General features: G+C 44.0%; 2 protein-coding genes and 1 long non-coding RNA gene across 4 annotated transcripts; 2 read left to right on the forward strand and 1 right to left on the reverse strand.

Moving 5' to 3' along the window:
- Window positions 1-30: 30 nt before the first annotated feature.
- LOC123154469 (uncharacterized) lies at window positions 31-5,501 on the forward strand. Of its 2 annotated transcripts, XM_044573198.1 has the most exons (7): window positions 31-128; window positions 2,571-3,025; window positions 3,240-3,327; window positions 3,420-3,688; window positions 3,795-4,290; window positions 4,783-4,949; window positions 5,095-5,501. In XM_044573198.1, exons 1-6 carry the CDS (start codon window positions 41-43, stop codon window positions 4,785-4,787), a joined length of 1,401 nt encoding a protein of 466 aa, XP_044429133.1. In that variant the 5' UTR covers window positions 31-40; the 3' UTR covers window positions 4,788-4,949; window positions 5,095-5,501. The 2 variants fall into 2 exon arrangements, with proteins under 2 accessions (XP_044429133.1, XP_044429132.1); XM_044573197.1 differs by lacking the exons at window positions 4,783-4,949; window positions 5,095-5,501 and having other exon boundaries at window positions 3,795-4,643.
- Window positions 5,502-7,624: 2,123 nt separating this feature from the next.
- On the forward strand, window positions 7,625-10,444 carry LOC123149120 (uncharacterized). Its single transcript, XM_044568654.1, has 3 exons — window positions 7,625-9,280; window positions 9,357-9,603; window positions 9,974-10,444. The coding sequence occupies exons 1-3, from the start codon at window positions 7,757-7,759 to the stop codon at window positions 10,261-10,263; spliced, it is 2,061 nt and encodes a 686-aa protein (XP_044424589.1). The 5' UTR covers window positions 7,625-7,756; the 3' UTR covers window positions 10,264-10,444.
- A 2,163-nt stretch (window positions 10,445-12,607) lies between these two features.
- On the reverse strand, window positions 12,608-14,897 carry LOC123154471 (uncharacterized). The gene is made up of 3 exons (XR_006476859.1): window positions 14,427-14,897; window positions 13,282-14,318; window positions 12,608-13,159 (listed from the first exon to the last, which is right to left on the reverse strand). It is a non-coding gene; the product is annotated as an uncharacterized lncRNA (long non-coding RNA).
- Window positions 14,898-17,556: the final 2,659 nt, after the last annotated feature.

Genomic DNA, 17,556 nt, shown 5'->3' on the forward strand with positions numbered 1-17,556 from the left:
TTATTTGTTGCTTTTGCATTTTCAGGTGTTGCACATATTCATGGAGTTTTTCAGCAAGTTTGATTGCGAGATAAAAAAGTCTAGCTTGTGGGAACCAGTTTCTACCAGTTACCTTCCAAATGTGACTGGTAATCTATGTCTCCTTGGCCTACTCTTATTTGAGTGTTAGTTAGATTGGTAGTGAGCAAGTCCTTCTTGGATAAAATGCAGCTATGTATATGCAATTATACCTCATATCCGGGATATCCAGGGTGAGTCAACAATTTGTTCCGAAGCACCTACATGTGGTAGATCGTTTACTAACAAGCATTAACTGCGTTTTGCCCCAGCCTAGTGCCTATCTTACCTAAGGCACGGCTAGTGTGATTAAGTGCTAGGCATTATGTTGCCACCTAGCGCCTAGGCGAGCACCCCCCCCCCCCCCCCCCCCTAGTAAAGGCCTACATATACAAGTCTAAAAACATGTATGCCCGTATGCTCTGAAGGGTTCTTATTCTAGCTACAGTTGCTCAATTAGCTCATCTTGGCCGTTCCTGGTGTGGATGCTTTTTGGATTGCTGCATATGATTGCATTAAGAAGAAATGTACAGAGTACAAACACACACCACTAAAAAGCTATAAATTGACGTGACACAAGCAAGAAAAAAAGACAACCCACACTCAAACCATGATCAAACTAAGACTTCCCCATGATCAGTCTGTCCAAGCCTTTAGCCCCAGCCAAGGACCAAAGTTGTGCTTTGTCTTTTATGACCAGCAACACCCTTTGGATATTAGGCGAACTCCTGTTGAAGACAGGTCATTTTGATGCTTCCAAATCATCCAAGCACAAAGAGTGATTAAGGAGTTTCAACCAGCCTGCATAGAACCTGCCATCATAGAGATAGTTCTGACTACCAATCAAAGAAACGAGCAGAAGCTGATTGGCAAGATGTCTAAACAGGAGGGACCAGGTCTCTTTTGCAAACACACAAGAGGCAAGGATGTCATGAATCATTTGCTCTTCCTTATCGCAAACGGGCAACATTCTGGATGTGGCAAACCCCTCCGAGAAAGGCGGTCAGCCATCCAACATCTATTATAGCCTTATGGTCAACATAGGAAGAAATAACATTTCTTAGGGGGCCATGGTTTCCAAATCAACTTCCGATGTTCCAGACCAACTGAACCAATAAAGAACGCCTCATAAGCCGTTTTTGTCGAATACTGACCATCTCCAGCAAATATCCAAGAATGCTTATCTTGTACTCCCTCCGTCCGGAATTACTTGTCGCTCAAATAGATCTATCTAACACTATTTTAGTGCTAGATACATCCATTTGAGCGTCAAGTAATTCCGGACGGATGGAGTATGTCATTATGGAGCTCCACTTCGGACATAAGGTCCCATTATGTACCCAGCAACGTCCAACCAGCGCACCATGAACCGTACGCCTATTTGCCTGGCACTTAGGTTCGAGGGCAAAAAGGTGCGGAGCAAGGTCAGCAATGGACTGCAACTCCAACCATCTATCCGTCCAAAAAAGGGTGTTATGACTTACGATCATCACCCATCACCGAGATTAGTGGTGGAGAAGAGAGCCTTGACAAACTTTGGGCCAGGTTCACTACACAAGTTCATCCTTGTGTCAAGGTTCTCTTCTCCACCGCTATAATCTCTGGGTGTTATGCAGCCATAGCCATCGCATTGGTGGGGCCCAACCATAAGTTTTTAAATCAAGAGTACCGAGACCTCCAAGCTCCTTGGATTGGCAAACCTTCGGCTATGCAATCAAACAATGACCACATGTTGCCTCTTAACTTCCTCTCCACAAGAAACCCCTTCTGGTTTTATCAATTGCCCTCAAAGCCCAAGGATGTCTTGTTCTCCAAGAAGTGCTGGCTTTTGATAGTAAATGAGGTTTGAAGCAGTATATTTTGGTATTTTTGTTGATTTATATATGAATTTGGAGTTTGCTAACCACATGTGCCATGCAGTTGGGTATTTGGAAGCAGTTGGGAATTTGGCTAGTTTGTCCCCAAATGGCGAAATCTTGTAGCTATATAAGCCCAACTATGTTGGCATTTGGAAGCAGCAGGGATCCAATCCTTGTAGCTATTGCTGAAAAATTCTTATTCAGCTGTTAAGAGAGATGCTGCCACTCTGGACATTGTGTTTTTGTTATTAGTTATTACTATTTTGAATTTCATTTGACCCCCTTTTATACCACTTATGTCAGTAGGAGACTTAAGTCTCGTAGTCTTGGTACCAGCCTATAATAGAACTGCCTAAAGAAGTAAGGTAATAAGCATACTTGTACTACTTTTATTCATTGTTACAGGCATTGTTCTGAAAATGTATTTGGTTGACTAAGTAGAGTATCCATCTTATCGATTATCTAGCAATTCAACATCATAATAGAGTCCTTGCTGTAATGCTTATTTCTCAATATCTTGTCTTGTGATGATTTCAATACTGTGATTATTTTGCTGTGTCCTTGTACAGGCAGTGAATTCTTCATTTTGCTGTGTTCACAGGAAGTTCCATTTCTGCAAGAAGACTAAAAGCATAATATGTGTTTGTTTTGCAGGCAATTTCTTCAGAATTCCTAGTGCCTATTCTTTTGGGGTGCAAATGCTGTCAAATGCTCAGTCTAGTTCCAAACTTATAGATCTTGAAGGATATCGTACTAAGTCCGCCTCCTTGATGAAGATGGAAGGGATAACAAGTGGGAAGAAGAGGAAGAAAACGTCAATTGAGCAGCCGCTGGACCCTCCTGCAGAGAAAATTCATATAAGAGGTGATGAGAAAGTGGAAGAGGCAATGTTGCCTGATGCTCGTGAGAAGAAGAAATTTACTCCTATTCGCAGGCGAATAAAGATACAGGATCTCCGGAGGCAAATTAAATTGGGGACCCAAAGCAGATTTGATGCCAAGGAGTGGATTTGTGAAAATTGCACTTGGACCAATAAGCCCCAGAAGCATTTAATTGCGTATCTTCCTCCTTTCTTTTGCGAAAATTGCCAATATGATCTTCTTAAAATGGTAAGCACATATGTCCTTGTAAATTAATTTATGGTATTGAGCTTCATATGTGCTGAGGATATGTAGTGGACGCAGTTTTCTGTAATTTCTAGTTTGGTAATAGTGATTAGTGCAAGTAAGTATGTAGTTCTATTATGGCTGTTTCCTTTTTGCCCTTGGACATTTTTTTTTCATGCGAGTCCCTACTGTCATCTAATTTTCCAAAGTATTTTAGGGTAATTATGAATTTTCATTTTCAATGGCTGATGTCACTGTAAACGGCTTTTCACCAATTGGCAATATCAAGGATCAAGGAAATACAGGTGTCTTCCTGGATTGCATTTGTCTGATTTATGTTCTTTATTTTATGACTGTTTGCTTCTAGTTTGCTTATGATGTTTTCTATTTGATTTAGATCATTGCACAGTGTATTCAACCAATCAGTGTCTTGAGATAACAGATAGGATGTCAAAGATTCTAGTTGGTAAAGAACCTGAAGGGGTATGCAATGAAGGGCCTATTCTTTCTACAAAGGATCTTTTAGCAAAGACCGAAGATATGATGATAAGGTGTAACATCAATCAGAGGAAGGGGGATCATAAATTTAACCGCAAAACCTTAGTCGTAGCATTTGAGGTTGCTGAAGCTGAAGGCGTGAACGTAGTATTGACAAAAGTCGAACAAGTACGTGATGCGTTCTTGTTGCTTGTTTTACATGTTTGGTCTTGGTTCTTTTTTTAGTTTCTGTTTTGATATATATTGTGATGTGATTTCAATGATTCTATCTCAGGATAATGAGATGAAACCAAGGACTGTCAAAGCTTTGGGTAAACAGTTTGTGCCCTGCGATTTTGCTAGCATAGCCCAGAAACTTGCAGATGGTATCCCTCAGGTTGGCAGCTTTCTTTCGGGAAAGAAGTTGTACAACCTTAAGCATGGTCAGATATACAAGGCCCCAGGGATGCCAGAAGACGAGAATCACAAAAAAAAGGTGGTATGGCATGCTGTTGTTCTTATTGGGGCAGGCAAAAGAAGAAAGAAATATTTTTATCATTTTGTGAACTCACTAGGTGTTAAGTTTTGCCTGAGGATACCTATAAATCCATCTCCAAGACCTAAATCCACATGGGTTGGAGGAGTCCAGTGTGGAAAGTCTAAACAGTTTCCGGGTGGATTTGGGAAGGTTCGCGCCAGTGATGTCATGCTGGATACATTGCAATTTGTTAGATATCCAGACTCCAACACACAGAAACAGCCTTGGCTCTCGTTTAATTACTGTGCTGTCCGTAAGTTTTGATTGAGCTTTGCTCCTTTTGTTTGATCATATTGGTTTCCTTGTGTGATACTTCATATTTGTTTTCATAATTTAAGCCTGCTGAAGGATTAGCATATGCCCAACGATTGAAGTTGGAGTTAGTATTGGAGTTGCTCCCATGTACTGTTTTGCTTTGCATGTTAGTTGGTAGACTAGTGTTACACATGCATGTGGACTGGCCGTACATCTTTCATGAATACTATAATGATATATCTTGGCAACAGAAAGACAACACCAGAATAAGAAGCCCATATTATGAATATGTTTTGTTTTTCCATTCAACTTTCACTTTTGGCATGAATGTAATTTTGAACATAAGCTGGAAAAAAACCCATATCAGTTGAAATATTCTAGTTAGTATGTGGCTTCTCTGTTCTTCAGAGAGAGCGATAAAATGCCTTATATGATTTTGGTAGTGTATTTTGGCTGAATGTTTGAATAGTATGTGGCTTTTATGAAGCAGGTTGAAGTAGGCAGCCAGAAAGCTTCAGTTAGTGGTTCCCAGATTTCGGATGCTGGACCTTCTGAAATGGATTTACCAAGAGTTATCTGACTTCACATGAACAACCAGCAATATCTGTATCCGAGGCCAAACGCGGCACTTCATTATTTCTTGCACTTCGCACAAAGGTAACCTCATGGGAATACTTTATTGTCTCTTTATTTTATTGGAGAGGTAGTAAAATCATTTTGCCTTGTTCCAGAGACCCACTCTTCTCCAACAGCTGTTCAATGTTTATGAATACCTCATATGTCATCTGATTTACTTGTGCAGTGACCATGCTAATGCTGCAACATTTGCAATATTGTTTTGATGAAATGGTGGGGCAAAATTGCGAAGGATTCAATTCCGAGGAGAAAAAAGCTTGACTGCCAGCATGAAGATGAGCGATTACCTCAGAGCAGCCCTAGGAGAAGGAATCCATGTCTGGTTTTGAAAACAGAACAAGCAGAAGAAAAAAAAGGTGGTGTACAGTCTTGTTGCTTGATTGTTTGATCAAGTCTATCCGGAGTACTGAGTACGTGGCCTCTATAATTCTCGAATGCTTGTTATGTGTCCTTGGGCATCTTAATATTTGATATGGCGTCGAGCCAAGTCGCGGAGCAGTAGCTAGATTTCTTGTTTTCAGAAAGTGACTGGACTTCTCATTGCTCAAATATAATCTATTTCATTATGTCTTACCTGAGATCTCACGTTGTAGTGAAACGTATATGATGGTCAAATGTCAAAGCCTAATATGTTTAGGAAGTATGCGACCATCCGCATCATTCAAAACCCTGGCGTGTGTGCAAGTACACTGATGCAGTGACTCGTGTGACACATTAGCAATGCTGCCCCCTCTGTGCAAGTACACTACTTTTTAAGATTTCAATGTGAATTACATATGAAGCAAAATGAGTGAATTTTAAAAGTTTTAAAGTATGTCTATATACATTCGTATATAGTCTGTATTAAAATCTTTAAAAAGGACAATATTTAGTCACCGAGAGAGTACAAGCCAAATGCGTCAACCAATGTTTGGCAAGCCTGTTGGTTTTGCTTAATGTGCAAAGGTGGGTGGTTGACAATATATAGTACTAGTACCAAAAAAAAAGTAGTACCAAAAGTACAATCCAACCAGTATGTTTGCTAGGAATATTATATTGGATTTCTCAATATAAAAAATATGGGTAAGTCTCAAGCCGCTTATATGACATTTAGGTGTCTTTTTAGAGAAAGCCTTGATGACGCACTTTATTATTTGGCAAGAATAGTTAGATCATTTGCAAGAACATCAGGGATATAACTTTTGGGACAATTGACAGATCTCCCTTGGCACGACTAGCTAAAGTGTGTACCACAGTGTTACCTTTTTAGGATTAAACTCAAAGAATACATGATAAAAAAAAACCCGAGCCAAAAAAGTACATTCTTCATAGGTTGCTACTTGACTTGCTCAGTTCCCTCCTACCTGCATCGTGGCGACGTCCTTCATGTAGTAGCTATTAATAATGATTTTGTTGTATCCCCCCCCCCCCCCCCCGTCTTGCTAAGAGTAGACCGCCACGAAGTACAAGAGCTTTCCCTGTTGGCGCATCCCAACAATGGTCAATACCACAAGAACCTACAACTATGAACCCCCACCCCCCGCGCGCGAATCACTGCTCTGGTAGCTCATGTACCCCTATCTGCTATTAATTATCTTCTAATGAAATTTGCATACAAACTTCTTCAGAGCCCTGACCTATCTTGGATATATTGGTACCATTATCGCTACTCGACTACTATTGCCAACAAAACCTCAAAACCTTCTTTCATTTGGAAGACAATTAACACCAAACTACATACTCTACAAAATATCTCCTTTGTGTTCACTAATAACGACCTTTCTACTTTTTTTTGGCTTGATAGAATTGTCTTACCACTTCTGCCTCCATCGAGCTTGTTGTTGTGTTGTTTTTGTTGTACGATTTCGAGCATAGTGACATTGATGCTGAGAGGCACCTCACCCATGGGCTTCCGTTCTCAACCAAGAATGCCTATCGCTTGTCCCGTGCCTCTCATGTTTGGACGCGTTGGGCCTCCACTCCTACCTCCATCGACAACGTGCCCTCCCTGCTTGGCCTCGACAACGACATTTGCCCCCGGTTGCCCTCTTCATCCTTCGGAAGATTTGGGACTTTAGGAACGCAAATGTCTTTCATAGTGAGTCTCACTCGTCTGATGTAACTATTCGAAACATTGTTAGTGACTTTACACTTTGGATATCTAGATTTAGGGATTCGAAGAAGAAGGTTTGACATGTCATGGTGGCAATACCTTGCCTCGCGCTCTATCACATCTCTGTAAGTTGGCCGTTTTTGGCCCTTTTGAGTAATAACCAACATGTGGTTGGATGGTTAGAAGGAGAGTAGTATCCCCAACCTACCAGGGTTCAAGTCCTAAACTTGGCACCATCGATCGCATTTCCTGGATTTATTTCAGAGTGACGATGTGCGTTCAGTGGGAGGAGATGTTCCGATCGACTAGGAAGGCGACTTTGTCAATCTAAAGATGATGTGCCAGCTCACTTTCTCGGAGGTGCTCATAAGGGTAGGGTGCGCGTTCATTCTTTAGGATGACTATATGTGCATATGTATGAGTGTGTGAGTTTGGACTGAGTTAAAAAAAAGCGAGGACCCTCCCCTCCCCCAGGGTAATTGTTCAAAAAAAAACTTTTTCTATAAATCAAATAGGCCGTAAAACAGTGAGGCCAGCCCAATACTGAAGATCCACCAAGGAAGTGGACAGGCCCGCATAGTCCACTTCATCCTTGGTTCCGTCCGAAGTGCGCAGCGGTATAGCGTTCATATCCTCCTAACAAACCCTAGACCCACACCCTCTCACGGCGATCCCGCCGGCGCCGCCGTCGTCGTCGCAGCCGCCGCCGCGCCTGCGAAAGAAAGAAGTCGCTCCGATGGACGACAAGGTGAGCAGTCCGCAACAGCGCTCCAGCGACGCGTCCGAGGTTCTGGGCCACATCCGTGGGTACTACAAGGAGGCGCTCGGCCGGCTACCGGTGAAGGAGATGCCGGAGCTCATCCCCTCGCTCCTCGGCACCGGCTTCTGCTTCGGGCTCCTCGACCCCGTCTCCAACATCATCTTCAACACCGTGTCCAGCAGCAAGGACGACGGCCCCACCAAGAAGATGTCCAAGAAGAGGAAGAGAAGGTCGCAGATCGAGGCAGACCTGCTCGAAGACTCCAGCGACGGCGACGGCGATCTGTTCGAAGATTCCGGCGACGGCGTCGTCCAGCGGTCGCTCAGCGGCCTCGTCACCTTCCTCGTCTGCCGCTTCCGCTACCTACACAGGCGGGAAGCTCTGCGCTACCTGCGGCTGGCCAAGGCTGATCTCGATTTGGCCGCCCGCCTCGTCCAGCTCGACCGTGGGATTACATCGGCCATCTGCTCCTCCCCCCTTACCACCAAGATAGCCCCCTTGACCACCGCCGTCACGGTGGCCCTCAAGTGCGCCGCCACCACTGCGAAGCACCCCTGCCCTTCCACATTCACGGCCACCTGGTCATCCATGTCATCCCCTCCGACTTCAGCACCAGACACCACCGATCGTCTTCAGAAGCTGCTCCCCACTTTACCTCAGCCGGGGCTCGGGCTTGGCCACCTCGATGCGTCTCAGATTCGAACTCTAAGATCGCATCTCACTAGGTGGATGAAATGCAAGAAGGGGATGAAGGTTCCCCTTGAACTAAGAGCATCAATCAGCTCTGTGCTTCTGGATAAAATCCACAGTATCTACCTCGAGGCAATTGCAAACCTTCCAAGGGACGCCTTGTGCGAGCGCCACCATCGCGGCCTCCTCAAGGCTGGTTACTGCTTCGGCCCCATTGATGACCCTGTCTCCAACGTCCTACTCAACACCATTTGGTATGACACTGCATTCCCAGCTCAAGATGAGTTTCTGATAGACATGCTCTGCACTAAAAGCCTTGCACGCTTGGAACAACGGTCAATGGCTGGCCTTGTGACATTTGTTCGTGCCCTATTCCCTGAACTCGCCGAGAATGTCGCCATGTTATATCTACTTAAGGCCAATGCCAACCTTCGTGAAGCCATTTCAAAACTGCAGCTAGAAGATCATCATTTGTCTGGATCCTATAAGAAAGCGTACAAGATGGCCGCTCAGGTAGCATGTCATCCCAACCCAAAAGCGCTACGAGAGTTTGCCCTGTCAACTGCGCCATCAATCATGTCCTCCGTACGATCACTTGTGAAAACCACTGCACACACGTTATCCTCCAGAGAAGTCGGTGACATCTCTGCCCTGTTGGCATCTCTAAGGCCGTCAGTCCAGAAAGTTCCCAAATTGACGCCCTGTGCGTCTAGTTTTGTCTCACGCCGCCAGGCAAGGTTCGAGGATGATCAAATTTTCTTTCGTGACACGGTTGAAGCTGCACTGAGAGAATTTTCAAAGCAATCTGTGGTGGGTTCATTTTCCAATCGATCTTCACTACTGCTAATATGCTCACTGATTTATTACACTGTCTGCCTTGTTGTAGGAGGAGATTGAGTATCAGCTTCATGTTATATGTGGTGTGGATGCACAAGTAACAGAGAATGGGGAGTACGGTTTCTACGACCTCGTAGATGGATACCCATACTGTCATATCAACTTCTATGCAGCACCAAAGGGTTCACCTTCTGAAGCTGGCACAGCCCCAACTCTGTTTTTCGTTGAATGTAGCAATGTTGATGAAGATGAAAATGTGCTGCGTTGTTTTGTGGTAGATCCATCAACTGATGATGGTAAACTTTTCTTGTGCCTGCTTAAGCTTTCTGCATTTATAGATGCTGCTTTACTAGTTTTGCACGCATTCATAAACCAAAACACAAACACTAGGCACTGGTTTTTATGTTTGCTACACCCTCTGTGGATTAAACTACCTAAGAATGAAATGATTGAATGAAATGATTGATTGAAATGGATTGTTAGGCTGTTGTTGTCCTGAAATACCCCTTTTGTGCTATGTGCAGTGGTAGATGCTGAAACTGTTTTATCTATAAGCAAAAGATTTACTTGACTGTTAACGCGAGACACTTTGTCATTTAGAAGGTGGTTTTGGTAAGTTGTGTTGACTTGCAGCTAATTATCGTTTCTTGTTTTGCTCTGTAAAAGGCCGTTGTTACCACTGTGAGTATAGAGGGACCAGACTTGTGCATCCTTCTTCTGGAACATACCATGGGTGTGATGCAGAGTTTGAAGAAATTGCTTCTGATGGATATGGACTCACCATTGATGAACTTATCTACCATGGGATGCGCAGAAGTGAGTTTATGGGCTGGTTGCCTGAAGAGGATTCAATCTATTTTGATCCACGATGGGACGTAAAATTTGCCCATTATATAAATGATGCTGCTAAGCCAGGGAGAACACCTGTTCAGTCAAACGGGCTGATCGCACCATAATACTTTTTTTGGGGGTTGTGCTGTCAAACTTCAAAATGTACATTTAGTATTTTGAAGTATGTATGCTGTGGATGCATGTTATATATAGTAATGTCGATATGTTCTTGTTATTGTCATATAATTGTTGCTGAACTTGAAACATTCAGACTTTTTAACGATGTGTCATCATCTTGTTTTGCTATAGCAGAAGTGATAACTGGTTAGCAGATTGCAGGAACACAAAGAGTTCTTTTATGCACTGTGTTGTGAGAACAGTAATCCCACCTGGTGATCCTATTTAGCCCATCAAAGCATACACTAAGGCCCAAGAACATAAGTTGTCTCCGTGATCTATGAACTCTTCCCTCTACTAGTTCACTGTGGGCCTATGGACCAAAGATTTTATCCTGCATCTACTGCCTTAATGGCAGTTCTTTTTTTTTTTTTTGTCATTTGTCAAGGATCCATAGCCTATATAAACCCTCCATCAGAATAGGAGAAGTTTGGAGAGGGTGTCGAGGTACAACTTACCCTACTACCAAACCTCCCTCCATGCCTTTTAAACATTGGACTAGGTAGTACTCTATCGAGAAGTCTGAATCTATGTTCTAAGAGTGTCGAATTTGCTAGTGCATGACAAACTTCGCTCTAAGGTTGTTTGTTTAGTTGGCTAAGGCCGTTATACATACGCCCAATTAGTCTTTGTTGCGATCATGTTACCAATGATACTGCCTTGAGCCCTAATCTGTAGTTGTTTCCACAACAACAACAATGATGCCTTGGCCAACCATTGTGTGAAGGCGCAATTGCCGAAGCTACATAGCCCCACACAAGCAAGTTTAGGCTGAAGGCGAATCACCGCTCACAAAATAAAAGTGTCGCCACCAGAGTATTAGAGATAAAAGGCGAATCATCATCCAAGTAACATTGGATGCATATGAGCATTGGTGAAGCCTCCCCAAGCCACACCGGGTGGCACTGAAGTGCCGCCACACAAATACAAGCTTCAAATGTCTCCGGCGAGGGGACACCCGGCCATTCAACCAATTTTGGATGAATCACATGGCTTAAAGGGAGTCTGGACCCGTCGAGCCCAAACCTTTGACATTGCTTACTCCCCGAACATGGCACCAAAGCCCCCCCCCCCCCCCCCCCCCCGGTCGCCATGCCTGGAAGCCCATGGTTCAATCCAACTTTGGGACTCCTCTTCATTGTACTCCCCTCCAAACCCGATGATGACTCAAGATCACTCGCTCACTCCTCCTGGAGAGCTTAGGAGAAATCAAGGACACTCGCAGGAGGCCAACTCTCCAGAAGCACAAAGTGAGCCGACAAGGAGCATGCCCCATAGAGGTTGCACCCTGCTACTTGATGAGAGTATTGTTTGGCCACAAAGAGCAAGAGGTTGGTAGCGAGCAGCAAAATTACCAGTTCAAAGAAGGAAAAATATATCAATCTACCATAGCAAAGGTTGCCAGTTATCAATCTATCATTGCAACGAGGGAAAATGTATCCATCAATCATCGTCAGCCCAAATTTCTAAGAAATACCCAAACCACCCTCGATTTGGAATATACCGTGGTGATGTAAAAGCCTCAATTTTCACTTACAAAAAATTCTGCATAAACAGTGAGCCGAGAATCAATGCGCAAATTTTACTAGTCAGAGGATCCAATGGACAACTGTCAATGGTGGCTTCAGGTAAGAATATGACAACACATCAGAAATCCCCTCTAGCTCATTGACGGAATGCAAATTTCGAAGGCCAAATGAATTTTTCAAATAAAGTGAAAAGCACATCAAATATGTCAAATCATTTTTCAACTTGAAATTTTCAGCACGTGTAGTTATTCCAAGAAACAGTCAGACTATGCCACTAGAGCCTTTCAAGTTGGTAGATAAAACTGGGAGATGTCCAATTGTCCAGGGTCATCTGTTGACAGCACTTCATTTAAGTTTGCAGTCTCAAATATCTTTACTCATTATCTAAATAACACTAGCAAGGAGGCAAACAGACAAACAGAATTGATGCTCTATTTTATTCAGGCAAGCTGCAATAAGCAATAGCAACATTCAGAGAATTAAGTGCACCCAGAGCTGCAAAAACCAGTGAATAGATCAAACTAGAATATTTTGCACAGCGGAAATATGCTAGCAACAGAGAACTAGTGGTGTTATATCCCATCCCAAACAGCAGAAAACTAATGTGAGAAGGGGGAAATCACAGTAAGCCACTCAAGATCCTGCTAGAAATGACCTAACACATGTTTGACGTGAATCAAACAATCAATGATCTAGATGGTTTAATGGATTTCACTGATCATTCTCATTTAGAAGCATGATACCACGTGATTAGCCCGTCCAGAAGTCCTAGATACTCAAACAGCAAGAAATAGACAGAAGGCAAAAGAACTAAATGTATGCAAGCTCTGAATTACTGGAGCTCAAAACCAAACATGGTATCGAGATCACACAACATAGAAGCCGCTACGGTGTTGAAGCCTGAACTATGGTAAGAACGGCTAACAAAGGATTAAAGTTAGAAGTTTGGAGTTCCAGACCTAAGGCAATTGCAACATCATTCAAATTGCACTAATATTTTGGCAATGCCGATAAAGATGCTAACCACTAGTGCGTCCCGTACCCCCTCTTCTTCCTCCTCGGATTCTGTTAGCCCCTCGTCCTCCTCCTCCCCGGGTTCTGTTGCCCCCTCGCCCTCCTCCTCCTCCTCGGGTTCTATTGCCTCCTCGTCCTCCTCCTCGGGTTCTGTTGCTTGGCGCTCGTTGAGGTGCGTCACTCTCGGAATCGTCACTCTCAGAATCACTCTCACTCACAAGGGTATCAGTGGAAATGGAGTTTGTTTCTTCAACTGCATCTATATAATCATTGTCCACAATGTCCACAACTAGCTTCTCTTCTGAAAAATTAAAACGAACAATTATGATCGAAATATACAGTACATGTCAAAAGAGAATGAAAATAGTATTGTGTTAGTACAGTAGGACGCATAGTCAACTCTTGGGAGAGGAAGCTTATTACCTGTTTCATTCTTATGCTCTTCTGTGTTCTCCTTGCCCTTCCCGTTCTTTGCCGGTTCCATCTGAGGGTGGTTTCTGCAAAATGTGATGGAATCTGAGACAATATTTTGGTACAAAAATGTTGCACGTGAGCACATACGGATTTCATGTCTTGGAAATTCTAGAAGCATTATATGTGTATAAAGTATAAACGGTCCGTTAAGCGATAGGCGTTAGACAACTGTTTTGCCTCTGCCTAGCACCTAGCTCGCCTAAGCGCTCTTTGCGTGGACACGGCAGCAGAGGCGGCCGGGTGCAATTTTCAGAGCATACAAGCCGGAATTTTTCATGCAATTCCGTTATGTCAAAGTAATGGCAGGGCCGTACCCGAGGATCCGGGGGCCCGGTGCAAAATAGGATGCAATTAGGCTCTTTATATGAAGAAAATCGTATTTCCTCTGTTCGAAAATACTTGTCGGAGAAATGGATAAAAATGGATATAACTAGACCTAAAATACGTCTAGATACATCCATTTTTCCGACAAGTATTTCTGGACGGAGGGAGTACTTATTTAGCATACTATAAACATAATCTTCGTAATAATAATAATACAAGAGAGGTGGATGTTGAGAAGAAAATCTATAGATGAGAGTGGAGCATATGAATCCATGCCACCCTCAAATTTCTTTGAAGAATTTGTGAAGTCATTTGGTTCAAGGATAACGGAAAAACTGGAGAAGAATAGTAGCAGAACAGACTGTACTAGTTCCGGATATGATGCTTGAGGAATTTACTAATCCAACTAAGTGGTAATTTATACTAGTATTAAATGTCATTTAAATGGAGAGAGAGGTCAAGAGAAAGGCGTGCGCTTGTGTACTGGCCTTGGAATCTGAAACTCGTTGGCATTGGAGGTTGGAACCTTGCACAGCAGATGAACGTTGCTTGGATATTCCCGTGATTAATACTACTAACTGCCATTTAAGTTATTTTTTGGGGCCCCAAAATTTTAGGGGCCCTGTGCCACCGCACATGCTGCACCTGCTTCCCATACGGGCCTGAGTAATGGAAAGGGGTCATATGCCCGGTTCAAAAAAGAGAAAAAACAGCAATTTTGACATGCTTAACAACACGAGTAGCAGCAGGCACAAGGAGTAGCAACAGACCAATAGCAGCAGCAGCAGCAGCCAAGAGACAGCAGCATCCCAAGCAATCAAGCCGCGTGCAGATTCCATGGAGCCAGCGGGAGGCGCAGGCCGCAGAGGAGCGGAACCCACAGAGACGGCACGAATAAAGAGCATGGGAATTAAGCACCGAGGCACAACTCTACAGCAGGGGAGGTTGGGACCGGGTCACCTGAGGGGGGAGAGGATGAGAAGAGCTGCCGTTGGTGTCGGGGGCTCGGCGGCGAGGTCGATCTGTCGAGGTCAAAGGGTGCGCGGCGGCCGGCGTGACGAGGAGTAGGAGAAGCTCGAGGTCGGGGTTGGGGACGAGGAGCGACGAGCCGATGAGACGAGGAGGAGCTCGACGTTCGCCCGCCGAGGCGCCGACCCTCGCAGAGGGCGTGGAGGAGAGGGAAGATTCGGGACTGGGAAAGAGAGACTGCAGGCGACGAAGAAGAGAAAGGTGATGGGAGGGGTGAACCACGCCCAACCCGCCCTGCTGCCAGTGCCCTGTGGAACTCCGCCAGCTGGGGAGTAACTGGCACGTGGGTCCCTGTACTATCGTCCCCCTATTGGGTATACTGATCCGATAAACCGCGGCACCGCAAAATTCGTTTATGGGATACTGTTAATTCATTTTGCTGTAATGTGGACTGCACGGCAGAGCAGATAATGTAAAACGTACTGCATAATTTATACTCCCTTCGTTCCTAAATATTTGTCTTTTTAGAGATTTCAAATGGACTATCATATATGGATGTATATAGACATATTTTAAAGTGTAGATTCACTAATTTTGCTCTGTATGTAGTCATTTGTTGAAATCTCTAAAAAAACAAATATTTAGGAACGGAGGGAGTACCATACTAGTTCCAACCATTATACTTCGCAAGAATTTAAATATAGTTCATCACAAACTTGAAACATACTCCCTCCATTCCAAAATATAGTGTGCCCGCGTTTTCCGAGGTCTAACTTTGACCATAAATTTAACCAACGAGACCAACTGCGGCGGGAGAAAAAATTATATATTAAAAACTTCTTTCGAATACGAATTCATTGATATAATTTTTGCTCCCGCCGCAATCGGTCTTGATAGTTAAATTTACGGTCAAAGTTGGAGCACGAGGATAGAGGAAGCACTACATTATGAAATGGAGGGAGTACAAGATTTAAAACATAAATTCTAACTAGCCATCCTTCTTGACATGGAGATGAAACTCCATCGCGGAGCCGGGCAGGGCGAACGCGAAATCGTACTGTTCCTTGGCCACCTCTAGCCGCGCGGCGACCACTTCTTCTTTGGCGGCAACCGCCTTCTTCGCCTCGAAGAACTCATGCCCCACCCCCCAGAGGCGCTTGGTCGTCGCCCAGAGGATCTTGTGGAGGCGGTCGAACTCCCGCCAGGCCCACCGGCCACCGTTGTGGGAGAGGGCATCGCGCTCCCGCGCCTCCACCGGCGGGCGGATGGCGGAGACCCTGACCTCGTCGTCATGGCGGGGCCGCTTGTGGGGCGGCGAGCAGACGTGCCCCCCACGGCCACCCCGTCCGTGTCCAGCGCTCGACATCGGGACGGTCCTTTTTGGCCGTGCGCGCGGGAAAGTGCGGCCAGAGATAGAAGAATTTGTCGTCGAAGAGGGAGAGAATGCGGTGGAGGAGGATTGTGGATTTGCTAGGTACAAACCCTAAAACGCGGCCGCTCCGGTATATATAGCGGATACGCTGGCGTTTTATGGGCTGGGCCAGGCCGGTTTAACGGTATTTTGCTCGAGCCGGTTTTTTCCCCGGATACTATAAATCTGCCGAAATTTTACGGGCCGGCAAGCTTATACGGGGTCTGCTAGAGATGCTCTTACCTGGTTCCGATTAGGTCTTTGTGAGAGGCTGGATCGGGTTGTCTCTAATTCAAAGTGGATGCAGCTTCTAGAGTGGATTTTTGGAACCCGGGTGTATTGGAGGACTTTATTTTAAATACTTTGAAAATCACATTTAAGGTTTCAAAAAATTCTGAAAAAAATTCTATGTGATCATAAGGATGTATATTACACATGTGTAAAGTTTGGTAATGAAATAAGTAAATATGCGACCTATACAAAAATGACAAAATGGTGATTTCCAAATAGTGAATAATGCATGCACTGTTCATCTTTCCAAAATCACGATTTTGTCATTTTTGTGTAACTCACATGGTTACTTATTTCAGCATCAAAATTTACACATGTGTAATATACATTCATATAAACATGTTGATTTGTTTTCGGAATTTTTTGAAACTTCAAAATAGCATTTTGGCAAAGTTCACAAAATAGGGCTCCAATGCACCTGGGTTCCAAAGTGACTTTTTGATGCAGCTTCACCCACTCGTTATACTTTGTAATCTTGAGATGGGCCAGTCAGATGTCTTACTATCTGTGAGAAGCTTGATGCGGTCCACAAGGACTTGCACCATTGGGAGTGGCAGAGCTACATAAAAATAGTTGGACGGGCCAGAGACCACAAATTTTTCCATGTATCCCGCTAACAACTGTCTCACTAATATTCAAAATAGTATCGAGAGGATCCGAAAGTCTTTCGGAGTCACGGGAAGGGTTTCGGTGAATATCGGGTAATGCCGGGTATTACCGATACATATACATAGGTGGAAAATGTTTCCGGTGATGTAAAATTATATATATAATGGTTTGAAAGTATTTAGAATAATTTTATATTTAATTTAATATCAACGGGCCTAATAAGGCCAAGAGGTGAAAGACAACTTGGCCACAAAGGCTTCATCGACGGCCTAATTACTGCTTATGAATGTCTGCATTTTACATTTAATTTATTTTAATTTAATATCAACGGGCCTAATTACTGCTTATGAATTTCTACATTTTATGAAGAGGAACAGGGCAAAGAAGCACCAATCTTGTGCCTTGAAGCTGGACATGATGAAGGCATATGACAGGGTTGAGTGGGCGTACCTCCATGCCATAATGCTTAAACTGGGATTCAATAGTAAATGGGTGGACATTGTGATGAGCCTGGTTACTTTGGTACAGTTCTCAGTCATGTTTAATGGGAAAAAGCTCCAATAGTTTAAGCCATCGCGTGGGATCCAGCAAGGGGGCCCGATATCTCCATACTTGTTTTT

The sequence above is a fragment of the Triticum aestivum genome, chromosome 7A (genome assembly GCF_018294505.1).
Source record: "Triticum aestivum cultivar Chinese Spring chromosome 7A, IWGSC CS RefSeq v2.1, whole genome shotgun sequence".
NCBI classification, from domain to species: Eukaryota; Viridiplantae; Streptophyta; class Magnoliopsida; order Poales; family Poaceae; genus Triticum; species Triticum aestivum.